General features: G+C 42.6%; 1 protein-coding gene across 1 annotated transcript; it reads left to right on the forward strand.

The window, feature by feature from the left end:
- The first annotated feature begins 39 nt into the window (after window positions 1-39).
- LOC148642032 (solute carrier family 2, facilitated glucose transporter member 1-like) lies at window positions 40-27,695 on the forward strand. The gene is made up of 10 exons (XM_088617482.1): window positions 40-465; window positions 16,085-16,180; window positions 19,211-19,371; window positions 20,064-20,304; window positions 20,729-20,891; window positions 21,202-21,389; window positions 21,965-22,069; window positions 22,475-22,576; window positions 22,798-23,001; window positions 23,377-27,695. Exons 1-10 carry the CDS (start codon window positions 448-450, stop codon window positions 23,575-23,577), a joined length of 1,479 nt encoding a protein of 492 aa, XP_088473608.1. The 5' UTR covers window positions 40-447; the 3' UTR covers window positions 23,578-27,695.
- Window positions 27,696-27,971: the final 276 nt, after the last annotated feature.

Genomic DNA, 27,971 nt, shown 5'->3' on the forward strand with positions numbered 1-27,971 from the left:
ACCAATCAGCGACGAGAAGGCTTGACGCATAAAACCCGGTTTATTTTCCCTAAATACAATTTCAGACGAGAAGTTTCAAGCTCAGGACCGGTTTGCTTTTACACGACCCGACCAGGGAAGGATAAAGGAGCCGCATCAAAACTTTCTTTTGCTTTTCCACTGATGTTTTGCGCTTCAGTTTTGATCATCGCGGCGGCTGCCTGAAGAAAAGGGAAGATAACTCACACCAATGAACTGCGGTCTTTTTTAAAGGACTTATTTTAATCTGTTAGACTCTGCATTATATATATATATTTATTTCGTCAGTGAAAAAAAAAACAAGTTTTAGCACAGACAGAAACGAGGAAATCGGGACTTTTTTTTTTCCTTCCAAGCCTCTACGGGGACGCGAAAGTTTCTGAACGACAGAGCAGTCTTGACGTGAGGACGGTTCTGGCTTCAACCACGATGGAATCGGGCGGCAAGGTAAAAAAAAAAACCCGCACCTCCGCTTTCTTGACTTTCATAGCCGCTAAAAAAAAACAAAACCCAAAACAAAACAATGTGGACCAGTATGTTTCCCTTTAGGCTTAGTATACCCCCGTGTCGTGTCACTGGGCGAGATAAAAGCAGAGCGGTTTGCGCCCTTGGAGCACAAATGTTGAACATGTTGCGACCCATGCGGGGCAGACTGTCTCTATTGTACCGGTGCCCAGAGGAGCGCAGCCAGGGGCTTCCGGTTGAATGCTGGGAAACTGCGAGGTAGAGAATGACGCAGAGCGGCGAGGCTGAGCCGCTGCCTACGTGCGCCAGGAAACGTGACTTTGGTGGCTGGCGGTGCACTACGGCGATTAATCGATCCGCGGATTTTCAGTCCTCTTCGCCCGGGTGGTCCTGCCTTCTCAATGAAAGCAGTGCACATTTATTGGTGGGGGGGAGGTGGGCGCCTTCTTTTACAAACCAGCTGGAGCTGCTTTCTTTAAAATAAATTGGTATATGTACCCCCCTCCACACACACACACACGCGCGTTATTGGTTGCAATAAAAACAGAAGCGTCTACAACAGAGGAACCCAAATAAATAAATGGTTGACCGGTTAGGATGGGCGTTTCGTGGACAATTTATCTACCACCAGTGGGAATTATTCAGTAGTTAATCGCGCTGTGTTCAATGAAGTCGAATGGCGACAATACGTGACGTACGATCAAATTCGCGATGTTGCAATGGATTCGTGCGTGCGAGTTTTATTTTTCACGAGAGAAAAAAAAAATTGGACTAGAAAACAAACTAAACGTGGCGTAATATTAAAATTAGTCCTGAAAGACGGGACGAAAAAACGATCGTGTTAGAATAATCTGTTCTTTCGTGGGTCCGAATTTGCAGGTTTAATGGATGAAGACGCACCACTGTTGTGCTGGAGACGAAGATCTTTATATCCCCAGCACACACCGGGCTATTTAACGCATAACACACCATTTACTTTTAATTTTGTTTTTAATTTGATAACGGTTTAATTCCTGTTTAGAGTGCTGTATATACCGAACTTTTTGATACCCCAGTGCATCATACAGTGGTTTTAACAGGACGTTAAATTCCACCTAAAACATTTCACGTAGTGTATTTGGAGCAAAAGAACTTTCTGAGAAATCGAATAACTAATTTTCAATTGTACCAGTTAGTGGTATTGGTTTCCTGACTGATCTTAGTTTTTTTCTGCTTGAAATAAAGACGTAGTTCCTCACAAACAACGCCTGTAAAATATTCTGCAGAAGGTTATTTCTAAATCTTACTGCTCTATGCTGGTATATTCTAGAAATAACTACGTTATTTTTTGTGGAGTTTCTTCGGTTACGGTATTAAGAACCTGCGTGTTTCTCTTTGCAACTGATGTTTTTGTTTACTGTTTTACACTGTAAAAACGGTGAATGTTTATCAAAACTGAAGTGTTGCATTGTAGGCTACTACCATTGAGGAGGTCTTATGACTAATGTATTAGCGTTACTGCTTAACCGATCTAAATCTTAATTGCAGAAAAAGTATTTCTTAAAAAGCAACTTTTTCTTTTCAGTAAAAAGAAAATATTCAATCGCATAGGGTCTGCAGTTGTTCAGATATTGCAGAATGTCTAGTTTTCCTGTAATCGTTTACACTGAATGTTCGGTGAAGACTGCTTAGTCATACTCACAAGTGTGGATTTACGCAACCACAAAATTCATTATCAAAGAGTAAAGAAAAAACATGAGGCAAAATTCACAAGATTTAAAAAACAACATCATCATGAAAGTATATTTTGTAAACAATGGTGTCATAGAAATACAAAACTGGCCTCTTGGATTTTAAGGAAATTAGAAACTTTATTCCCAGCTGAATTGAAAGATGAACTGTTAGACGTGACTACTTTGTTAGTTGGTATGGCTGATTCTTTTTGGTGGTTTGGTAGGGATGAAGTCTCTTTGTGCGTCGCTGTGGTTATCAGCTTCTTTCAGTTCAGCATCTTCCTGGGCTGACTTTAACTGAGTGACGAAGGAACAGAAGTACGTGCATTATTTGAGAGATCAGGGTACCCAAGCGTTGTATTGTAGGTTCCTGGGTTCATGTTCTTGGATCGATATGTATGTGCAGATATCAATTGCAGAAGGACATATTTACTATTCATTTGTAGAACATTTATAAAGGTATCACTCAGTTGTGATCTGAGAAGAATCCAAGATGAGGATTAGTGTCTATCTTCAAAGCACGTATTTCTAAGTCCTATAAAAACCTAATTACAACAAGCACTCAGAGAAATCTGAGGCACTAAGTGTTGAACAGACTATGGGATTGTACTACTTTGAGGGTTTCAGAAGTGTAGCACTCTAAGGAGAACCACCTGAATGAAGGGTTTCAGAATTTGAGATTCAATACACATTTGTCCAATCTGATACCCACACTGAGAGGGTAAAGGTTATCAGTTGAAAGGAACCCCAGACAAGTTAAAAATACATTTTTAAAAGGTATAATGCAATTAGAAATAATCAACAGCTAAATGGTGCTAATTCCAAAGTTGAGGCCTGTAGATGTGAAATATTTGGCATAATCAAATATTTCAGAAGGGAAGACAAAGTATCGACTTTTGTTCTGCTGATGTAGATATATCCGCTATGCAGTTGAATGGAAACTTTACATTGCATTCATCCTTGACTTTTTCTCCACCATTCACTCCATTGTTTTGGTTGTGATAGCTCGGTACAATGTCAACAGATTAGTCGGCGTTGTGTAATACAAAGCGTCGAATCATTTGTGTCCTTGGTGGAGACAAATGGGCTGTGGACAGGCTTTGACTCTTGGGCCTGCATTTGATCGCTAGGGGGGTCATATGTGTGGTTTCTGAGGCTCACCTCCTGAAAACGAGGGATTTGGTTTTTGTCCTGGAAAAACCCCAGAGACAATACTGCAGGCTTGATAATGAGAAGCAGTGTGTAAATTGCATTCTGCATATCGCACGCTGAACAAAAGTTCTCAACATGTGTGTGTTTGTTAGGTAGGTGGGTGATACTGAGTGATGTTTACCTTTGACATTCAAGAGCTTTTGTATTTCTAAATGTAGTGTTAACACTTGATGCCACTCAGTCGCATTTAGAGATTAGCCACCTGATTCTTCTGTTGTAGACCTTGCTAGAAATATTACAATAAAGGTGAATTTTTCTTGAAGCAAATGCAGAACAGCTCATTCGTAACTGCTGTTTGTACTGACCATTTCATAGCAGACAAATGCACATACTGTAGGAAGGCAATTCTGAGCTGACCTCTTGCAATATATTTTTTAAATTCTTAAATTGCATAACATCTTTATATTGACATACTGTATGGGCACCGAAGTGTATTTGTCCATTTAGAAAATGGGCCCATAACTGTACAAGCAGGTGGCAGATTTTTTTACTGCCAAGTGTGAGAAGGCCTGTACATTATTTCCACCTCAAAGATAAGACCTTGTTTATTGGTACAGTGACTTTCATTACCTTAATTAGAGTCCATCCATCAGACTGCCTCTGTTCAGTCTGGTCCAGTGGAACACAAATTCGTTGGCAAGAAACAGCACAAAGCATGTTTTTCTATGCCTAAAAACATAAATTGACAATGTTCTTGTTTGGATTTTCTTAATATAAAAGCAATTAATACTAATATTGTTCAAATGTGCTTCCCTCTTCACAGTTAACGTATTAATACAAATATGGCTGTTATAATGAGACAATAATAATAATTCCTTGCACTTATAGAGGACTTTTCTGGACACCCCATTTAAAGTGCTTTATGGGTAATGGGGACTCCCCTCCACCACCACCAACGTGCAGCATCCACCTGCAAATATGATTAGCATTTTCTTTGTTTCAGAAGGCATTATTACTTCCATAGAGTGCCTTGCTTCCCTTTTCTTCTACAGTCGGATTTATGGTGATATGGTGTTTAAGTGGAAGATAAGCAGAGTTTATCTGCAGGAAAATAGATCAGCAGCAGTGGAGGTTCAGTTGGTTGAAAGGTGTCACTTCCTGTTCCGTGTGGCACAGTGGCAAAGTGATTAAGAGATCACTTTATTGGCCATATGCAATTTCTTGCATTAGGAATTTGTCTTTTCTCATTTCCCAGCTTGGTCTCCATGAGACACACAGACAGGGAGAGAAGCTTGGGGTCAGAGCACAGGGTCAGCCATTTAACCCCTGGAGCAGCTGGGGTTAAGGGCCTTGCTCAGGGGCCCAACGGAGTAGGATCCCTCTACCAGCCAGGGGAGTTGAACTGGCAACCTTCCAGCCACGGGCGCAGATCCTGAGCCACAGTGCCACCCCACCACCCAGCATTGATTAGCCTTGCTGCCTTGCAGTGCTGGGGCCCTATGTTCAGTTCCAGACCTGGGGTGCTGTCTCTGTGGAGTTTGCATGTTCTCCTCATTTTGCTTGGGTTTCCTCCAGGTGCTCCCATTTTCTGCTGCAGTCCAAAGACCCACTGGTAGGTTAATTGGCTTCTGGGATAACATTGCCTGGTGGGAGTGCGTGTGCTTGTGTCTGTCTGCCCTGCAGTGGACTGGCATTCCGTCTAGATTGGATCCTGCCTTTCACCCGTTGCTTGTCGGAATAGGCACCGGCTCCCCTCGGACCCTGAACTGGATAAAGGGGTTAGAGGGTGGATGGTTGCCTCTTGCTTTACCTGTGTAGCTGGTGGCACTGCCGGTTGTAGGGAAAATGGATTGCAAACTAAACTGTATTTATAACCCTGTATTACACCCTTGTAACTCTGTGAGTGAACCCCCCCCCCCTTTCAGTTTTCAATCCTCTCATTTCCAGAACCAGAAGCAAACACCAGTCCTTAATTGGGGTTAAAGATTATCTGGATGGGTTATACAACATGGGAATTTAATTAGCTTTGAAAAACTGCTCAAGTTCTGTCTGACAGTTTTGACAGTGCAGTGTATTAATGAGCATTGAAAGACTTAATTCACTTACCTCCTATATTGTTCAATTCCAAGGTCTTTTTCCGGGTGGCTGATTTTGTGCAGATTTCTGTCAGATTGGTCTAATGAGGTCTAATGAGCTAGGCCCCCTCGTTATGTAAAGAAGTGGGATTATGTCTCAAAGGTTCTGCTGAAAACATGAGAGCGGAAAAAAGCACCTGCTACTGTATATAGTATTTAGCAGAAAGGGCATATACTACTCTCATACAAACTCAGAAAGCATCACTGAGTGCCAGTTCAAGTAGATTCTCCTTTGCTCTTGAGACCTGGTGTTCAGTTTTGTCAAATATGGGAGGAATATTGCTTCAGAAAGGTACTTAATATTTTACGTGCATAAAGCAAGTTCATCTAAGCCCTAGGCAGAGTTGTTTTATGGAGCATGTAATGTCTTTTTTTTTATAATAAGCAGAAAACTGAATAATCTATTGCTACTAATGCTGGATCTCATCCAGTGGCATAGTTTGTCAAAGTGGTTCTGGTTTCCCTGTTTTGTTCCAAACAAAGCAAAACATAGTTTGAGCAACCACGTTTTGGTTTTTATAGACAAATGTTCGGATTTGCGTTTATTCAGATTTACTGTGACAAAGAGACACCATGTCTCATTTTGTTCTCAATAACAGGAAAGGGCTTGACCGAGCAGATCATCCCAAGGGCTTTGGGCACCGCAGTGCTTAAGAACAATGCTATTGCCATGATTTGAAGTCGTTCCAGTCTGGGTTAAACTGCATTGTGCTGGACGGTTCCACTACAAACTCGCAATAGATGCTGATCTTTTATCACAGGGGTCTCCAGCACTCTGGTTTGCCCTTGTCCAGTAGGCTTAATAGGTAACTTTCTCAAGACATGGAAGAATTTCTTTGTGATCAGTTACATTTAGAAAGTTGGAGGTAATTTGGAACAAAACTTAGAACCTAACTCTTTAGCCCTCAGGGACCTTTAATTGAACCTATTACTTGCTTAGTTGATCAATAACTTATAATTGTTTCAAAGCAGGTGATTTAGGCTGATCTGGCAGACTAACAGGACTGGGCCTCTCCAAGACAAGGGTTGGAGATCTCATGATCTATTCTAGCAGGAATATGCACATGCCCTCGGCCATGTGATTGTAACCTGACAGGACTGAAGCTCACGATATCTTTTTTTCCGCCGTGCTGCTGGCTTTAGGAAGCAGGACACTGAAGAGAGACTGAGAAGTCGGGTTGTGAGCAAAAGAGCTGTAGTAGTGGAGAACTCAATTGTCGGTTGAGAAGGCCCCTTTCAAGTGTTTAATTTTCAGGAAATTGTGACCTTTGGTGGTGGGGAAAAACCTGATTGACTTTATATGAATCAGTTCTGGCATTAAATGACTAATTTGTTATACAAATAACTCTTTGCTGATGGCAGAGGTGAAATTTATAAGATGCAATGCCCGGCAGAGATGTCTGAATTCGACTTATAGTTTAACAGGTTTTCAGTGTTTTCTTTAACCCTGCTATCCTGACAAACAGGTATTGTATTTTAAAGTGGGGGGGAGGGGATTATGAGCATCCCCGTCAGATCCTCTGCAAGGGTGTGACAGAGGTTTCTCGGGCAGTGATTTACAGAGTAGAGGTGTTTTTTTGTAAAGTATGAAAGTGAATGAATGTTCTGAGGGGGCGGAGCTAACCTTATTTAAGCAGCTCTTTAAGATAGGAGGGGGGAGAGTTAAGAGAGAGGATTTGAGTGTGGTGGGATTGATGTTTAGAACTCTCTAAGCATCATTTTAATGTGTGTTCTGTTTTTTGTTTTGTCTTGAGTTATTTCACACTGTAATTTGGTTTTAGGAGCACTGTCAACTAAACTTTCGCTCTTGCACATAAGTGCTATTGTGGCTGGACCATCATAATTTGTGCATTTGAGGGACTAATTCAACTACCCGTTCAGCCCTGACATTTGGTGGCAGCAGTGGGATGGCCAGCTGCAAGGCAGTGCATCCTGGGAAGAAGAGGACAGGCCTTCGGTCACAAGCAAAGATAACCCATGGGACACGGTAGTCTCATCAGAGGAAGGTGATGCTGATGAGAGAAAACAATATGAGGAATTGGGAGCATGGCCAAGAACCTCCTCCTCTCATCCAACGGCACGTACTGGACCTACACACAGGACAGAACCTCAAACGGAGATGGCGGCTCTACTCCAGGACTTCCTATCTGGGCAACAAAGAAGAGAGGGATTTTTTCAAGAATTACGTGGGCTTAAAACCTCCCTTCAAGAAGTCCTGCTCACAGTTGCATCTGTGCCTCAAGCTTTGGACGCAACACCAGGAAGCATGGCGTCCACAGGGAGTCTGCGACCTGCGCTGCCCACACCAGCACCACGACAGCATACCCCAGCAATGTCAGCGGTTTCACAGGACAGTGGACCCCAGAACTCAACACCTGTGACAGACACACACGCTCAAGCAGAACACATTTTTCGGAAGGAGCCCAAAATGCCCTCCTACCAACAAGGTAAAGACATTGAAAATGATCTCTTATGTTTTGAGCACATGGCCAGGACCTGGGAGTGGCCAGAGGAGGAGTGGGCCTGCCGGTTAGTGCCTCTGCTCACAGGCAAAGCCTTGGAGGCCTACAACACAATGGATGAGGACCGATCCAGTTCTTATACAGCCTTGAAGGAAGCATTACTAACCAAATTTGACATCTCACCTGAGACCTACAGACAGCACTTCAGGATGTCCTCAATTCCACTGGAGGAGCTACTAACTGAAACCTATCACCGCCTGAAGGACCTTTACAGAAGATGGATTCGCCCAGAGCAGTGTACCAAAGAACAGATTGGTAAGGCCATTATTTTAGAATAACTGCTAAAGGTCCTCCCTTATGACACCAGGACCTGGGTGAAGGAACCAACTTCACGTCTTGACTGATGGATCAACTCTGCAGGCAGCTTGGTATTCCCGCCATCAGGAGCAACCCCTGCAAACCGGCAGCCCCGTTGAGCGCTTCAACCAAACCCTCAAGAACATGCTGAGGGAGTTTCTCTGTCTCTGATACAGGCAAGGACTGGGACAAATGGTTGCCGTTTCTTCTGTTTGCGTACAGAGAGGTGCCACAGTCCTCTACTTTTTTCTCCCCCTTTGAGCTCCTGTATGGGCGGACAGTCCAAGGGCTCCTGGATCTTCTGAGGAAAACCTGGGAAGCTACTCCTGCCTCAGCATCTGAGAAAGGCATTGTGCAGTTATCTTGCAGATGAGGGACCACCTGGAGAAGTATCGGGACGAGGCCCAAAAAAATCTGAAGGGAGCTCAGCGGGCCCAGAAGCGTTGGTATGACCAGAACACTCACCATCGGGAGTTTCAGCCAGGGCTGGAGGTCTTGCTCCTGCTTCCCTCCGCCAACAGTAAGCTGCTGGCCCAATGGCAGGGACCTTATACCATCCTTCATAAAGTGGGACCAGTTACTTATGAAGTACACCACCCAGACAAGGGGAAGGATCAACGAATGTCCCACGTAAACCTGATTAAGGAGTGGAAAGAACGAGGTCCTGTACAGCGGACTACATTCATGGTGTGCAAGGTGGAAGAAGAGGACAAGAATGAGATGGCTGAACTAGAAGTCTGGAAGCAGCACACGGAGACAATTTTATAACATTTAACTGCGAGGCAGGCAGCTGAGTTGCAGCACGAGTTTCCTGCACTGTTTGCACAGAAGCCAGGTAGACACCCTTCACCACGCTATCACTACTGTGACCATCATAATTTCTGCATTGGAGGAACTAATTCAACAACCCCTTCAGCCCTTCTCCTGACACAGGGATTCAGCCACATCTAAGTTTTACAGTCTTTTAAGTTCAAATCGGCTGTCCACTGGCCTGGCTGAGAATTTTGGATCTGGTAACGATGTAACGAGCAGGTAAAGAGAATTGAATCAAGAGGAATAAATAATCCAATTTAGTTTATACCAGCAACTACTTGGGATACTGCATTTGACTCCCACTGGTTTCCTCTCACAGAGCCAACGTTTTGAATCCCTGCAACGCTGGCAAAGGTTTTAAGAGTCTTAGACTCTCTTAAATTTTCATACATCTCCCACATTTTGTGATTTTAAACAAATCCAGGAAGAGCATGTCAATTTCAGGAGATGAGTGTGTGTGTGGGTTTATCAAGAGCAGTGTTTGAAGTGCTTGAGCTGCCTAGTTTGCAAAGCTGATGCGGAATTTGTGAAACTGAGAGCAAATTGCCTTTGGTGTATTTCATCTGCTGTAGGAAGGAAAAGTTGCAATTGAGATTGACCTCAATGCATTTGCAGATTTTCTCTTTATTTTAATTCTCGAATAGATGCACTTACCTTTAAAGTAATGCCTATTCCATTTCATGCTCTGTATCATATTTATGATCTGTGGTGATGGTTAATGGTGTCACATCTTCTCCATCAGTTAAAATAGTTATTTTGTCTTATCCTGTTCCATTTAACACTCTCTGATCACTCTGTTTATACGTGTGCTGTGTAAACAGAAAATGAGATGGATAATGAAAAGCAATTAAGCTGTGACAGATGTCATTAACATTAAATGATAGGACTCTTTTTGGATGCAAGCAAGTTTACAACTGGGCAGAAAACAGTGGTGAATATGATCTGCTTTAAAATTACTTTTGTGGTGTTAAAATAAGGACCATATATACTTTATATCCTGCTATAGATGTGACCAGATGCGATTATTGGGATCAGATATCCAGATGCAATTATTGAGCAGTTTGAACATATACAGTTTCAATTGTTGGTATCTAAACATTTCAGACAATAGCACTTAAGATGGATTTTTTTCTTATGCACTGTTGATGAAGAACTATAGCTAAATGCTGGCTGCCAAGTTATAAATAGTAGAGCCCCACCTGATGCATTCAGACTGTTGCGGACTTCAAGATGAAAGTAGCTACCAGTCTTAGGTTGCAGAACGTCATCAAATTTCTTCTTACCAGACACTGGAGCACCCGGAGGAAACCCACATGAACATGGGGGAGAACATGCAATCTCCACACAGATAGCATGTCAGGTCCAGAATTGAACCCAGGGCCCCAGTGCTGCAAGACAGAAGACTGCCAATTCAAAGTGCTTCACCTAACAATCTGTGCACAGAAGTCCCTGTTTCACATGACTTCTAAAGAAATAATACAGCTACAGGGATCAGATTATTAAATCCAATTGGACATGGACACGTACTGTAAATCTGACTATACTGTTATCTGTAGATTTCGTTTTTAAGGACATTTAACTAAAGTAGCTGGGGTCAAAGATTAGGAGTGTAGCCAGGACCTCCTGCTAAATTTAACTAGCCTGTGGGCCTACAGAGATGGACAGCTGCTTGCACATTGTGTACATGTAGCTGGACAATGTACTGTATGTAGTCTTCGCTTGGGAACTTGAGCACTGCACGTACTAACAAGAAGTCTTAACTTACAGTATATTGGAAGAAGTCATTACACTACCCCGTCTCGACATTGCACTGACATACCTGTGTGAATACATCACAGACTGCACGGGGATGTGTTCTTACACACTTCTCATCCCCCACAGCTGGAGTGTGAGAGGGAATGGCCAAATTTCATGTTCAGTGCATTTCTTAAGAGCCTGGGCTGTGGAGGGAGGTTCCCCAGAAAGTATTTGGGTTAAAGGTAAGAGATGTCAGAGCAGACTGTTCCAAGGATAAACAGAGCAGTGAGTCAGGGCAGCAAGGCCTTGTAAGACTGTTCTGTATCCTCTGCTATTCCAGATTTGTTTCTGACAGGCAACAGGGCTTCCCAACTGTTTTATAAGTGCTTTATATAAGAGCGTCAGTTTATTTTATTATGGACAAAGACTTGCCTCACAAGGTAAATCTAAAGATCTGTAAAAGATTGTCTCATATGAAAACGTAATGGATTCTAACTATTAAGATCCTATGGCAAATTAAAGGTTAAAAAATTAATTGTATATAAATGGGAATGCAGTATAAGTAATGTTGGGCTTATACAGTCAAGTGTATACCCTTTGGATAAAAGTTTTCATTTTTGTGAAAAGGTTTTAAAGTATCGTATTTTTAAAAGCCGTGTTAAAAGTTGGTACATTGTGCCTTTAACTGATAAGATACACGCCCAGCTCTTATGAATGCTGAGGGAGAAGTCGCTGCAAACTACATAGCTGGTTAAATAACACGCAGTTGTGGACTCAATGACCTCTTACTGAGAACTGTGGAGGAGGGGGAGCCTGGATTGTGATGCTCACTCACCACAGACTCCTCTCATTGGCTGGGTAGTAGCAAGGGCTACAGCATGGGCCAATGGGATTCCTTCCTTCCACACCCTTCAGACATAAGGGGAGGTTTCGACTTGTAAGGGTGTGCAGGCACAGATTCCAAATAAGTTTAACTCTTTGGCTACTCGCCATGGTCATCAGCCTATAGGCAGTTTTAAATGGCATACAGTTACATTTTTTGACCTTATCTGATGTGCTTTAACCTTAGTTAAAGTGACTGTTCCACAGTTACTTCTAAAACGGATTTTATCACTTTCATAGGAAAATTCAAAAAGAAGATAAACAGTAGTACACTATGTAAGTGGAATTTAGGAGAAACGGTGCCAGACAACACAAAATGCCGGAAGAGTTATAACAGTGCACCCTGAAATGCTGCAGGTATGAAGAAATAAGGGCGTTTTCACTTGCCTGGAGGCATTTAACACATACCTGTTTAAAACTGTAAAATAATAGGGTTTATTTAGATGAATCACTCCATTATCTCTAACTCATTTGGTATGTGTTCTAGTGGTCCATCAGGTGTGTCCAATCCAGCTGGTTTGCTTTCTAGTTCTCTTTAAATCAGCACCTGAATACCTGTAATAAATGACAAAACTGGGCATTTAAACTAATAATGGACTGAATTGGGTTGTTGAGAACTCAGATGGACTGAGCAGTCACGTGATCCGTCATTAAGTACTGAAACGGTAAAACTGGCTTAGAGGTGTCAAATGGTCTTCTGGCAGACATGGTTTTCCCCCAAGCAATGAAGAAATAACACTTCTCCAGCTTTCTTAGAAAGGACTGATGGAAAAAATGTCCTCTGTTCAATTTAAATATATTTAAAATGGACCTACTGTACACGCACTAACTAGTTCAGTGTGAAAAGCTAGATTTCCATTTTAAGCAAAACAAGGGGTTTGTCCAGAAGGAGTTATGATGTCAGATTCATTGTAAAGTCAGTCTTCCGTTGTTGGGTCATCATGTCCTTAAATCATTCTTGAATCACAAGAAATTATTTGCTCTCATTCGTCACTGGACATTCCAACTTGTGGAAAGTTCCAAGACTCACACCCTGATTGTCTTTCCAGACTGTTTCCGTCCACTTTTTGGGATATTTATTACTTATTCTAACAAGAAATAAAAATCCAAAAGAAGTTGATTATGTTATTATCCACTTTAAATTGATCAAGCCCAACAGTTGGAAGATTACAGTGAGACGGTAAACTGTCAGTCTCTCGTGATCAGAGAAACTACTACATATTATCAGCCGCCATTAAGTCCATATTCCCGAATTTAGGGTCATGTTGTAATAGTTTAGATAGTGTAGATCTGTGATGTTGTTCTTTCCAGATCTTGGTGTTCACACAAGGGTATGAAATAAAACATTCTGGGTTGGATCAGGAATATAAAAGTTTATTACACTCTATAAAGTTAGATTAATAGGAAGTGAGAAAGTAGTTAAGGGTTAGATCTACAGCGTGTGAATAAATTCAATCTTCCCTATTTTGTGCAAATATTTAATAGAAGAGTTATCACAGGTTTTGATTTCATGGTTTTAACGGTTATTGTACTGAAACCCACACAGGATACAGCAAGGAGATTAGACCAAAGCGAGTGTTTAAAACTGACAGGAAGACACTTGAAACGATGCTTGCTGCCAAGGAGCTGTGAGCCTGTTTTGTTTCATTCCTTGGTCTCTGACATCCTAATGACTAAACCTCCCTTTGTTATCCTGAAAGCTAATAAGGAAATGACACTGCTTGTGAACTATATCTACTGAATAAATCTGTTTGTTTTTTTTTAGTGGAACAGTGCAGAAATCCTGTTTATGCGTCCACTTAAAAATAAGTAACTCAATATTTACTTAAACCCCCAAATTAAAATATTGGCTTAAATGTGCTTTTATTTTAAAAAGTTGTAGGTTGCAGCTTTAGAAGGTATAAATCCAGTATTTACGACGCTCACTTTTCTGGTATTAGTTAAGTATCTCAGGGGCTCACAAAGGGAAATCTTAAAATTTCCTATTGCAGGTTTGTTTTCGATGGGCTTGGTAGTTTGAGAAAAACGTCTTCCCTTGACATCAGTCCTGGGTTTTGACGCCGCAGTCAGTAAAGACTGTGTAACCGTGAAGTGGCAGATTCTTACTGGAACTGGAGCAGTTACAGGCCAGATGGATGGGGTCCCTAAGCATTTCTCTCAATAGTGTCTGAAGAAACCACATTCTCGCAAAAGACTCATTCAGTACGGTCCTGTCCCCGCCCCCCACTGCCATTCCTCTCTCCCAACCCCCACTGCTTCAGCTACGCAGAGCACAGGATAGCAGCAGCTATCCCTGCACGTTCACCGGGTTGTGTACACTCCCTAATTGAAAGCATGCGTCTCCATGGCAACGGGAGAAAGCCCTGAGGCAGCATGACGCAGCAGCTGCTGCAGAGACCCTGTGCGCCCCCTCAGGCAGGGCCGGCCGGCACGGCGTTCAAGGGAAACTGCGCGCAGAGGCTGCGGCAGCGTGGCGCAGCAAGACTGTAACAAGATTAGCACAGGCAGCTGCTATAAAAAGGCCACTGATGTAAGTTGGATGTGAGCAGGAGGCAACAAGGCTGTTTCAGCTGGTAAAGACCAGACCTAGTGAGTTTAAGGAAAGGCAGAGTTCAGGTGATATTTCAAGAAGCAACACCTCTTCTCTGCATGTCTGTACCTTTCTCTCACCCGCGTTGAAATGAGGATGAGTGGGCTGAACTGAGTGGCAGTGTTGGCTCTTAAAACACTTTGGAAACAAAGCAGGCTCACTTCGGCCATTTTGCTATGTTCTTGTGAAGTCAGTCGGATGCTAGCCAAGCACAACCAAATGTTCAACTGAAATGTTCTATTAAAAGGTGCCAGTGCCTCCAGAAGAATATAGGTGTTGCCCAGTCTTGGAGCTGTGAACATTAAAGGCCAAAAGAACCCCCTTACATCTCACCACATTGTAACAGTTGTAGAAAACTACTGTGCTTTCATAACAGCTGAGCACACAGGTATTTTACAGTGGAATAATATTATATTATGCCATTTCAGGAAGTATTTTTCCAGTCTATGAAGCCATTATACAGGTCTTTCAAAGCCAGTTTTACCAGTTGATTGGCAGGTTAAGGGATGGGCACCAGCAGAGTAGCTGGAGTTCTGTGCAATGTGGGATTTGTGCTGGGACTTGTTACGCTTGTGTGTCGTGTAGAATGAGGAAATGTAAAATTTGATGAGAGGAAATGTGGCAAATAAAGATATCAAAGTAGATTCCACGTCCCTGCCAGTATTTGAAGCTTTTCTAGTTTAATACTGCCTTTTGGTATTGCCTGTAAGTAATCTTGTGATCCAATATTGGATTTAATACAGTGATGCAGTGGGTGATACTCATTTCTAAGAAAACCTTATATTGTTAATGTTAAGACATATACCATATTGTAGTATTATTTTCCAGATATTTGAGTAGCACGTCTAACCTCCAACATGTACAAGGTTGTGATTTAAAGGTCATAGACACAAGGGCCCTGTGATGAAAGATAGGAGAGTTGGAGAGCAGTGCAAGTTTTTTAAACTTAATAGAGTGGAATGGATTTTAAAATCCAAAGAAAAAAATCAGGGATGTTGTTATATAACACTTTTTTCACAAAACACAGTTTTCTTTGATTAGAAAAGAAGCATGCCCTATGTAATATCAGAAATGGAAATAAAAGCAACAAAACTGGCATATCTGGTCAGTTTACTGGTTGTGAACAGCAATATTTCATTGAAGCCTGAACAATATCTGAAAGAGGGGAAGACCACTAACATTGCCAAGTATATTTCGAAAATCAAAATAACGAAAACCCATGATTCTGGATTCTTTTAGATAGATAGATAATACTTTATTAATCCTGTAGGGAAATTGATGTGTTACAGCAGTCCAGCCCAAGACAAGCAAAACAGACATCAGAATAGTTATAAAACAAAAGACAAACTAAATAAATAAAAAATAAATACATAGGTGTGTGCAAAATGTGCTGATAATAGTCATTGTAAAAACAATAAATGTGCAAAATGTGCATAGGTTTATACAGACTGATTGTCCAAAAAGTACAATGGAGTAAACATGCTGTCCATAGAGGAGCAAATGAAGGGCTAACTTTTATATTGTTTTTCTCTAAATTTAGGATTCTTCAAGAGTTGCAACAATCCCCAAAATATGTAAGCTATAAGACTAGCAAGTATGAGAAATCTGAACCTAAGGGACTTGTGTTTAATCTGTAATGAGCAAGGAGTCCAGTGGATACTGAGAAGAAGGTTCTCAGAACAGGTGCCATACCTGGAACATGTCCTGTGAAAAAGACTTTCTTTTCTGAACGTTGTTCTGCTCTTTTTTTTTCCTTTACAGCAAGTGACGGTTCAGCTGATGATGGCCGTGGGCGCGGCTGTGATTGGCTCCCTGCAGTTTGGCTACAACACCGGAGTGATCAACGCACCGCAGAAGGTGAGGGTCAGGAGACAGGAGCGATGAAAGGGAAGAGGGCTATTTTTAACCAGCTGGCCTCTCTTCAAACCAAAGTGACGCATTCTTCTGTCTGCTCAGTGCCTTTAGAGGTTATATGCTACATGTGAGGAACACTAAATACAGGCACTGCAAGTGTAGGCCGTTCTTCAGACACTCTCTGTCAGACTTCTTTTAATCCATGTTTGCTCACTGTGCTCAGACTTTAAAAACCTTACTAATGTTTTGTGCTACAACTAAAATATTTTAGGTGTTTTTACGGAATTATTTTTCAGAGCTTGCAGCAATAAAATAAGAAGTATTGTAATTGACTATTAAAGCAGTTTATAGTCCAAAGGAAACCTGGTGAGAGGGTGGTGCCATTTACCAGCAGAGACCTTAGCTTGGTGGGATTTCTGTTGAGACTGCTGGTTAAGCATTATGGTGTTAGACTAATCTGCATTGCCCAGCCCTGATTCTAAGCTGAAACCACCTTTTTATATGCTAGAATACTATTTGCAGGTTTGATTGGGTGGTGTACATCATTCTGTCATAATTAAGATGAATGTTGTAGTGGAGAAGCGAGCCAAGATTACATTAAGTTTCTATCTAGTATGAAACAGCAGTTTGCTGACTAACATACAGTATCCTTAGCATTTATAGCTTTCAAAGACCTCCGTGTTTTCAATATCTGAGATTCCCACGTTTGACCACTAAGGATCTGAAAAACAAATTTGTTTAGAAGTAGTGTTTAACACGCAGGGGAACAATGTAGTGTGGGTACTGTATTTTAATTGTATCCCTAGTTGAGGGCATGGTGGCATCAAGCTGGCAGCTGTGGCACCAGGCACCTCACGTCACAGTGGTGCAGATGGCAGGAGATGACCTCTCAGTCTGGTGGATGAGGCGGGGCGGCGCAGAGAGGGTCAATACTGGCTTGGCCGTTGTTTGTGTTTGAGAATCAGAGTGGGCAGATTTCAAAAAGGACATCTCTCTGTGGCATGCAGGTATTTAAGGGAGTCACAAATTCTTCTGGTGGTGGTGGGGAACCTGATAACATTCACTGGCATCGCACACGCTTGTACTGCCTTTTTTGATATGTGAAGGAAATGAGTCTTTCTTGCGGGGCTCTTCTGTACAAGGTATCTTTGCAGAAGGTTCCAGCGAGGGATGGGGAGGAGTCAGCAGCTTGTACTTAGAGCTCTGCCATGATGCGGTGTGCTGTCCCTTGGTGGGTGACAGATAAGGTGACCGGACAGCGCAGGACTGCCGGGAGTTGATGTACTGTAGCTGGGAAGATGTGAAGGCCCAGTGACGTTGGCTCCTACTGTAAATAGCTGCAGGGCGATTAGATTGCGGCTCTCTCAAGGGCTCTGGAATGTAGACCAGTGGGGTCTCATCTCGGTCATGGGATTGATCTCCCAGAGCGTGGATACCTTGTACTTTTAAGACTCCCGGCTTGCAGCAGGGGCATCAAGGTTCATGATTATAACCAGAACACACACACTCCACGGAGCCACATGCCGCTAATAATCAGTCTGCAGCCTTGACAGTGTGTGAAAATAGTCGGGCTTCTTTATTTCGATGAATGTAAAATGTGTTCTTCACATTTCCAATTCACACGCCCTGGTGAATTGAAGATTTATGTAACACTCTCAGAGAAATTCTCTGTGTCTTAAAATAAAATTTTGGGAAAATCAATTTTTAGAAATGTTTAAGCTTAAAGGGGAAAAACACACACAGCTGAAGGTTAAGAAGTAGAATCTTGTGTAGCTCACTGAAGTACAACTATATATACATTTTCTTACTGTCCAAGTTATGTCTTATTGCTACAGAGTAAAAGTTATTTGTCACCTAAATTTGTCACCTAAATGTTACAAAGTCATTTTTGCTGAAACAGGTCCACCAGTACTGTATTGAATCCTCCTTTTTTCTGCAATAGGAATTTATTTTAATTTCATTCATGTGAAATTAAAGGGAAAGGTTCATGTCCTCTCAAGGGTTAAAGTCTTTCTAAACAGTCCTCTACAGGAATATATTAATTTCTTTTTAATTCCATTTATTGTTTGCAACGTAAGTTTAGATTTGATCTCTACAATAACACTGGCTGAAATGGATCACATTGGCTAAATATGATGCCAGCTACTTGGCAAAGGTACGAGGAAAAACAGAACACTATGTGCTCCAGCTTTTTGAACACAGTTTTATCTTTTCAGCATGGACCCTTACTTTTTGTCTGTTGTGTGTGTGCCACTAAGCAGCCATGATAATGAACGTGTAGCTGAGTGGAAGGAAAAGTTTCTGAAGAGGGGGAAGTGAAATTGAATAACCTGGGCTGCCTCGTGATCCGCGTAGGTCGCGATTTTACTCACATGCTGTACGTCATTACACGTATTCAAGTGACACAAGATGGGAGGCATTTGGCCCGTCGTTCCCGAGATGCTGGGCTAATCTGGGAGCAGGGCTCCTGTAGCCGTTGCTGTTGCCTTGTGCCCGTGCCTGGGGTTTTTGACATTTGTAAATGGCGAGGCACACGCTTGTTTATCAACACTGCGCTGTGGTGGAGAGGAAAGCTGACACCAACTTCCTGCTGTGCTGTAAAAGGAAATCGTCTGCCCTCTGCTGTCCTAAATGTAGAGGAAATGGACACCTAGGTTCATTCTGTCATGTAATCGTTTTAGTATTGTGATTTTTAAAGGGATATTGGAACAAAATACATTAAACATATTTTGATCACTGAATGCACTTAATTTAAGAGTGTCTTCTGTGCGATAAAAATTGAATTTCTGTTAATTCCTAGAACAGCACTGCATGATTTAAAGAAATTCTAAAACCCTACTTTAAATATTACCCTTAATAAAATGGTATTTCACAATGCATGTCAAACTATTCTAGTCCCTTTTCACATAATCAAGGTATGGTAAAAGAGGCAATATGAAGGTGTGTCTGTTGCTGTGAAGAACTTTTAGTTTCTGAACTGTGTTTTGAAAAGCCTGCTTAGCCTGAATTTGTTTGTTCTCCTGTGTCCTATAGATCATTGAGAATTTCTACAACGAGACCTGGTTTGATCGCTATCAGGAGCCCATCAGTCCCTCCAACCTCACCACGCTGTGGTCACTCTCTGTCGCCATCTTCTCCGTTGGGGGCATTTTCGGGTCCTTCTCTGTGGGGCTTTTCGTTAATCGTTTCGGGAGGTAAGATAATCCCCAAGTTCTGCCCAAGCCCCCTTTCCTGAGATGCACAGGAGTCTCCAGCACTGTTACAGGAGATTCCCAATTCAGCCAATTTTATAGGTCACTCTAAATCGGCCTTAAATGATCAAATGTAATTTCTCAAGGGTGAACTTTGGTCCTTGGGGACAGAAGCAAGTTCACATTTTTGTTCCAGATCTCTAAATTGATTAACAAAGCACCTGCTTAATTGGTCACTGTAAGGCCTTGCTGCCATTTAACATAACTATGAAAAGGGCTCATTCAGTATAAGACCCATGAACTTGTAAAATAGTTACATATCGTACTGATCAGGACGTCTGCTTGTTAATATCACTGTTTTTTCTAATTGCACTGTGTAGTTCACTTTTTAATAATGAATAATTTAGAAAAGTTCCATGTAGAATATCCTCTGGCACCTGTTGCATAAGTGAAATGCAGAAGAACTACCTACCTTTAGAGTGCTCCTTTGGCAAAACACATATCCATTGCTGGGTAAATATGTTCTGTCATCTATTAATTAAATCTGAGTTACATATCATAACCATGTTACTGGGAAATGGGTTCAACTGCAGAAATCGGGGAATGGATGGGCAGGAATACTGGTCAGGAAAAGAACATGCACACTTTCCCCTCCAGATCTGTGCCAGTGCTGATGTCTGCCTCTCACCTTGCAGGAGGAACTCCATGCTCATGGCCAATGTCCTGGCTTTCATCGCGTCCGCCCTCCTGGGCTTTTCCAAACTGGGAGCCTCCTGGGAGATGCTGATCATCGGGCGCTTTGTTGTGGGGCTGTACTCTGGCCTGTCCACTGGGTTTGTGCCCATGTATGTCGGCGAGATCTCTCCCACTGCACTCCGAGGGGCGCTGGGCACCCTGCACCAGCTGGGCATCGTAATTGGAATCCTCCTGGCTCAGGTAATGGGAACCTGAAGAGTTAAGTGAAGACTGTGGGGATCAATGTCAACTGGGGGCAATAGTTGTTAATCGTCCCAAATTAAAATACCAGTGCATAATGCTTTACTTATGTTTAGTAGACATGCACACAGCAGTTTAACTGTGTCTGGAAGCTCTAAGCATGGTTAACATGCAAGACCACATGTTAATAATATTAGTGTCGGAGTTCCCAGAAGGCCTAGTGTGTTCTGGTTTTGTACGACCTGAGAACATGCCATTTCATTTTTATTCCCTTGTGCCATCCCGTGTTGTTTGTATCTTTAAACATTTAGGAAAATATACTGTTAATTTTACATACCAAATAAATGTGACCGCCTTTTGAGAGTAATCCCCCCTGTGTGAGCTCTTGCCTGTTTGTAACCGGAGGTTCCCTTCTGTCTCGCAGATCTTTGGAATGGAAAGCATTATGGGCAACGCCTCCATGTGGCCCATCCTGCTGGGATTCACCTTCATCCCCGCTGTGGTCCAGTGCGCCATCCTGCCCTTCTGCCCCGAGAGCCCCCGCTTCCTGCTCATCAACCGCAACGAGGAGAACAAGGCCAAGAGTGGTGAGTGTCGCAGCCCTGCCTCCCCTCAGTCAGAGGAGGCAACAGTCCTGGTTTTCTGACAAGCCGCTGTCCCCAGAGGTAATGAATCACCGGAACTGGGCGGTTTCTCCATAGAAGACCAATGAGGATAAGAGCTTTAAAATGGCCAGTTGTCCCTGCCTGTTTTTCCCCACTCGCTTATCACCTCACTTTTTGTAGAGGCTGGTCATTGGAGATTTGGGTGTCGGAAGGAAATTCGACCTGGGTGCCCAGATACGTAACGGGTTGAACCAAGGTGCTAAGTATGTGCTGTTCCCCCTGACCCCGTTAGTCCTGAAGAAGCTGCGAGGCACGACGGACGTGAGCGCCGACATGCAGGAGATGAAGGAGGAGAGCCGGCAGATGATGCGGGAGAAGAAGGTGACCATCCCGGAGCTGTTCCGCTCGCCCATGTACCGCCAGCCCATCATCATTGCCATCATGCTCCAGCTCTCCCAGCAGCTGTCCGGCATCAACGCGGTGAGTCTTCCGGCCCTGCTCCACCCGGTTCCTGGCCATTCCAAGGGCTGCGTCTAGCATTGCTGCCTTGAAGCCGGCTGTTCCCGGTGCGAGCCGAATCGCACGCGCCCCCTGCGTGGTGACGGTTCACAGTGTTTTAGCTGACCCTGTTAGTACTTCTTTTTCTTCCCAGAGGTCACTAGCAGTAGGACTGGCAATACATACGGTGGTTGCATCAAGAAATTCCAGCTTAGCTTCCATATACATGCAACCTAATAACATGCAGGACTCATTCCAGAGTAAAGTGCGATAGCTACCTTTTGCAAAATCAAAGTGAATTGGAAAGGCTTTGGATAAGAGGAAGCCCTTTATCCAAATTAGGAAACCAGTTATTATTGTTTGTTTATCTCACCATGTGTATTAGCTGGTTTATCCTGTTGTCATGTAGATATAAAGAGTACTTGTTACTTGTTCAAAGAATTAGAACTGGTTATAAGTATAAATCCTTATAAAATAGATATCAGCAGTAAGGGTTGTATCTTTAGTGTGTGTCAGCATTGTTTTCTACATATAACCTCTGTCACTGTCTTTTTCAGGTGTTCTACTACTCTACCAATATCTTTGAGAAAGCAGGAGTGACACAGCCTGTCTATGCCACCATCGGTGCTGGTGTTGTGAACATGGCCTTCACTGTGGTTTCGGTGAGGACACTTATTTCCCCTCTGCTGGCTACGTTAGAACAAATACCATACAGTCTGTCTGCCTCACCTTTCACAAATATGCTGTGAAATATGTTTTTAAAGCTCCTCTTCCAGTAAAACAAACTATATTAAGAACCACAGAATTGAGCATGTAGATCTGCGGTAGCATATTTCACTTCAGCTTGGGCCTGCCTTTGTGTGTTAATTTTTCAAAAAAGACACAATCTGTCACGAATCTATTCCATGTTCTTTGCTTTAGCCTATCAGGGAGGCTTAAGGTTAATCCTGATTGTCGATACAGTGAGACTGAATTCCTCTGAATGGACAGAGTCGCTCGCCCCAGTGGCCTGTGGGAGTTTCTCTTTGATCAGGAAACGTAACGCTCCTCCTCTTCTCTCCCTCCAGCTGTTTGTGGTGGAGCGTGCCGGCCGCCGGTCCCTGCACCTCATTGGCCTGATGGGAATGGCTGGCTCCGCAATCCTCATGACGATCGCTTTGGCTCTGCTGGTACGTGTTCCCCTCTTCTATAGCATCACCCTGACGGGGTGGGTCTGCTGTGTCAGCCGGCCACAAAATCCAGTTTTATCCAGCAACACCCACTTTCTTAATAACGTTGTGATGAACGAACCTAAGACTCAGACGACTGCACCTCCTCTTCAGAGAAAACTCGGCTGTAAAAACTCTCTTTGCAAAATAAAGCTGAGAAGAGTTTACTTTTCTGTTCGCAGGACCAGCTGTCCTGGATGTCCTATGTCAGTATCGTGGCCATCTTTGGCTTTGTGGCATTTTTCGAGATTGGACCAGGCCCCATCCCCTGGTTCATCGTGGCTGAACTCTTCAGCCAGGGCCCACGCCCTGCCGCCTTCGCTGTGGCTGGCTTCTCCAACTGGACCGCCAACTTCATTGTGGGCATGTGTTTCCAGTATATCCAGGTAAGAAGGCCTTCTTTTTCCCCTTGCTCAGCTTCATAGTTGTGAACTTGGGCAAAACTTATTTTTTGAAATGTCAGGTTGTGGGTATGGCATTTCCAATTTTGACCCTCTGAAGTTTAAGGTAACATAATTGAGCCTCATGCAGTTCTGCTCAAGGCATTAGCTAATGAAGGGGTTTGCACTTTGAGCCCAGCTTTCCTCTGTGCTAAAAGAAAGCTTTCATAAAGTTTTTTTTTCTTTCTTGATCCTATTCAGTAAAAAGTTCCGATGTTGGTTGAGAAGTTTCAGCGGATATGCTTTTCCATGTGAAGACGGTGGTTTGTGTGCTGTGGGAGTATTCACTCTTGTTCCATCTTTTTTTCTGTCATCCTTCAGCAACTATGCGGCCCCTACGTCTTCGTGATCTTCAGTGTCCTGCTGGTGGTCTTCTTCATCTTCACCTACTTCAAGGTGCCGGAGACCAGGGGCCGGACCTTCGACGAGATCTCGGCGGGATTCCGGCAAAGCGCAGGGGCCAACCCAGCGGAGAAGCACCCCGAGGAGCTCAACAGTCTAGGCGCTGACTCCCAGCTCTGAGCCCCACTGGTCACAGGTGGACTCCAACCACAGCACCACAGCCAGCTGCAGGAGCGGACTTGCACGCTGTGGCTGCCACCACATTTCTGACATTGTTACGGGATAGGGAGGGTTTGTCCACATTGTTGGCTGTTTTTGTTTTGTTTTTGCCTTGACAGGGACCAGGGGGAGGGGGGGCTGGGGACAGTATTTGAGGGGGGAGAGGGACAAGAAAGCAGTCAATCCCCTAATGTGTTTTGTTAAAGCAGGTGCAAGATCTCATTCCTACTTCCTAAAGTTTCAGACTCTACTACTGTTACAGAACAGTGAAGGCCTATGCCTTTTAATGACCTGTTGGGGTTTGCAATGTTTGTAATTTGGCCCCTTACCTGGCTTTAGGAAAAATAACTGATTTTACCTTATAAGTTTTAAAGACTTTTATCCACATGGGATCTTGGGTTACATTAGCACTAAGAGAAGAAAGGAAACGCAACATTTCAGCTACGTTTCACACCCAAAGAAGGCTCCACAGCCGAAACGTGTTTCCTTTCTTCTCCTTTCAGCATGGAAGAAACCTATTACTTGTTCCTTTGCAGCCTACGCATGCTGACGCAGCTACCTATCTGAACTTCATTAGCACTACTACCATGCAGTGTTCAAACAGATTTCCAGATGCACAAAACCTCACCTTTGTTTAGTACTGAATGCTCTCTAACTGTATTTATAAGTCTGAGTAGTGCTATTGGTAGGTACCTCCTCACTGCATTGTCTGTGAGAGTTGTATTTTGAAGGTACCGTTATCAAGGTGAGGCACTGAACCAATAAGTCTTCAGCAGGGGATTTGCATTTGAATAGGAGCAGGACATAAACCTGGTCAGTTTTTCTCTGGACTGCAAAATTAGTTCCCAAATGCAGGCAAAATTGTCTGAGAGAAAGTTTGGTTTCATATCGCTAGAAGTATGTGAAAATACTGTCCCTAGTTACTTTTGTTACATTTTAGAAAGCAATAGACTCCGTATGAGACTTGACAGTTCAACGGTTATTTTTTTAAGAATAGTGTAGTGTAAATATAGTTTTTGCAAACACTGTTTGGCATCCTGTTCCTGGTACGAGTTTTGTGGCTTTTAATATTTAAAAATCTCTCATGGATTTTGAATAAGAAATGAAGTATAATCATGTCGATTTCAATGATGCTTTTTAAGATGATGTGTCGACTGCAAACGGCTCCTGTGCTACTTTGGTTTTAGGATAGCCTTTCCCACCCTAGAAAGCGCACTGGTCCGCTTTGCTTTGTAATTACTAGACCAGTTATTTGAGGACTAAACTGTCTGCAAGATGTTGTCCTTTTTTAAAGGACGGCATTCTCTAACATTTAATCAAATGTTAGAAAGTTTTTTATTCTTCTGCGGTGTTTATGGAAAATTACTGTTTGCAGTGGAGGTACAATCACAGGACTAGCCAGTGATATCTCATTTTGTATTATATCCAGAAGTTAGAAATAAAATCGGTATGGGCTTGTAATTTGTTTTTTTTAAAGCCCAGAACTTTTTTGAGGCATTTCTAAACTAATGGCATTTAAGGCCACAAATGAATCGGGTAGGATGAAATTGATTTTGCACATTTTTAGGCACCAGCTTGACTGTATGATGTGCAAGAGGCCTAGTAATAAATGAGTGATGGTTTTGTGGATTAGTATTAGAATAGAACTATTAGACATAGTGCATAGTAGTATATCAGCTGAGAAAGCCAAAAGATGTGTCTGTGTTGCAGTGAGTAGGAGTCCACAATCTCATGGTTAATTGCTTTGAGAAAAGACCACCGCAGTACAATGCAGTTAGAAATTTGTGTGCTGTATTGAATTTAGTGTACAAGGGCTGATGGCAAATGGGAAGCATTTCTGCAGTCATGTGACACACTTTACCTTCACTCCAGGTCTGTCGAAGACGAGTGCGGCCCAACTCCCAGCCCCTTACTCAAACACAGCAATAAACCTTCCAAATGAATGTAAGTCTCCTGTTCCACCTTGCACAGGCCAGCAGGAGATCTTTTTTTTTTACTGAGAGGACCAAGTTGAATGTGGCTTCCAGCTTTTCTCCTTGTTTTTATAGACTAGAAACTGCTTTTAAATCTGCGAATGTCTCCTGGCACCTGGGATTCGGAGCAGTTTGTTTTGGGGGGGGGGGGATTTTGGTTAAAAGCTGATCACACGCAACACTTCTTGTCTTGCCTCCTTCTTCCCCAAGTTCCTAAGTTAAGTCGTGAACACAGGAAGGCGCAGGTCTCCATTAACCAGCTGAGTTCCTCTCACAACTGCGCAACTGTTTCACGATCAAAAGACTGGGGTCACTTTTTTCCTGAAGTACATCTGACAAGGGGAGGTGTTCATTATTTTAATATTATTTCCCTTGCTTCATTCTTGTTTGCCCAAGGATATTTGTTTTCCTTAACCTTGAGGTGCAGATTGTGCAGCGTGGCATGTGTAGACTTTAATGAACATTACAAACACGGCGCTGCTCCTATGTCAACTACTGAAATTAGTTCTTCCGTTCTTGTCTTGCTCTGGTGGATCACACTCCCTCCCCAACTTAATCTGGCTCGTTTCACTTGTGTCAGTCGTTGCACATTATGTCAAGCAGTAGTGGAATGTATAAACCAGATATACACCCAAAAGCACTCTTCTTTCACAGGTTGCGCACTCAAATGATTTGGAACTCCTCACTAGTGGCTAGGGAGGAACATGGAGGGGGGGTGTCATTCACCTACCAAAGGCTGGAGATAGGACAATCATTCCACATTGTGATTGTATTTTTGTGCAAAAAGTATCGGGCTGGTTAACAGCTGCCTATCGACATACCGTTGCTTCATTCGTGTCACCCCAGTTGTGAGACTCCAATGTGTCCTGTGTCGAGACTTATAGAAGAAACCGCTCTTGGGCGTTTCGCTATTCTGCTGTGTGTGTGAGGGAGTGCAGAGAAGAACACTGTAAACTGTCAGTCAGTCTGACCTTTTGAACATGTGTTGCCTACTGACATGCAAAACACGAATCGGAAAAAGAACACATATGCCCCAATGAGTTTTTTTTATTTTTTTAACCTCTGGCTTTCAAGTGATGGCATCATTTTAACCATTTTCGTAATCTGTTAAACTGCTTTACAGTGCTTCTTATTATACATAAGCACTGGAAAAATAACTGAAGTCTGCTGTAAGCAAATTGGAGCATAGCTTTTCCAACTTAAAGCTACAATATCCATAAACTGATTTTTAGAAGTATCTGTTTTTAAGTGAATGCTTACAAAACCTATGACTATGATCTCCTTCAGATCTTTTTTTTTGACAGTGTTACAAACATGACACACATGTCCAGTCTGGAATCTACACAAATGTTAAAGATCCTACCGAAAACAAAAATACTTTTAAAACACCTGAAAATACTAACCCACGGGGTCCAAACTTCTCATTGGTGCGTTTACTTGTTCTTTGTCTGAATTCTATTCCATGGCAAGAAAACATGTAAAAAAACTTTTTGCTGACTGAAAGATGACAGAAGATGTTCCTTTTTGTGTATAGTTATAAATATTTATAATTTGTTTTTATAAATATATATAGTGTTGAGTGTAGATCTAGTGTGGTCAATTATGAATGAGATAAATACTGTAAATATTAGAATACTGTATCCACACATGTAAAATAGAAGACTTACAATGATCTCTAGATTATACAGCACTTTTAATGAGACAGCTTGTATATTGGTAGAATTACTTTTTGTAAAAAAACATTTTTGTTCATATAGTGTGTCCAACTCACCATGGTTAAGCCTTTCATTGTGTAAAACGTCAACTTGGAAAAGACAGAAAAAAAAAATAACATGCTGCAATCTCACCTCTGCTTTCACAGGTACCAGTGACAGGTAAAAATATTTATTAGCTGTTTAATTTATTAGTGTCTTTTTAAAATTGTGAGAACTTGAATATATAACTTACAAAAAGTAAATCTGTGTGTTTAGGGGAGGGAGGGAAGGAGGAAGCAGAAGGGGGGGGTTTGCAAATATGTGCCAAGTCTTGCTGCTGTCCTGAGTTTTTTCTTCTTTTGTAAGATATGAAAGATGGGTGTTTGAATCAATAAAAAAAACACACAGGAAACTATTTGTGGTGGTTTGTCCTTATCAAAGCTACTCATATAAAAGTTACTTGTACTATGCCTCAAAGATCGCAAAGCGGGGAACTTTACTTACTTTCTTGCCTGGATTCAATCTGTTGTGTTTGTTGTGTCTTAGGGCGGCATGGTGGCTCTGTGGCTCAGGATCTGCCCCTGTGGCTGGAAGGTCGCTGGTTTGTATCCCGCGGCCGGCAGAGGGATCCTACTCCGTTGGGCCCCTGAGCAAGGCCCTTAACCCCAGCTGATCCAGGGGTGCCGTA

This window comes from Lepisosteus platostomus, chromosome 23 (genome assembly GCF_059453375.1).
Source record: "Lepisosteus platostomus isolate fLepPlt1 chromosome 23, fLepPlt1.hap1, whole genome shotgun sequence".
NCBI classification, from domain to species: Eukaryota; Metazoa; Chordata; class Actinopteri; order Semionotiformes; family Lepisosteidae; genus Lepisosteus; species Lepisosteus platostomus.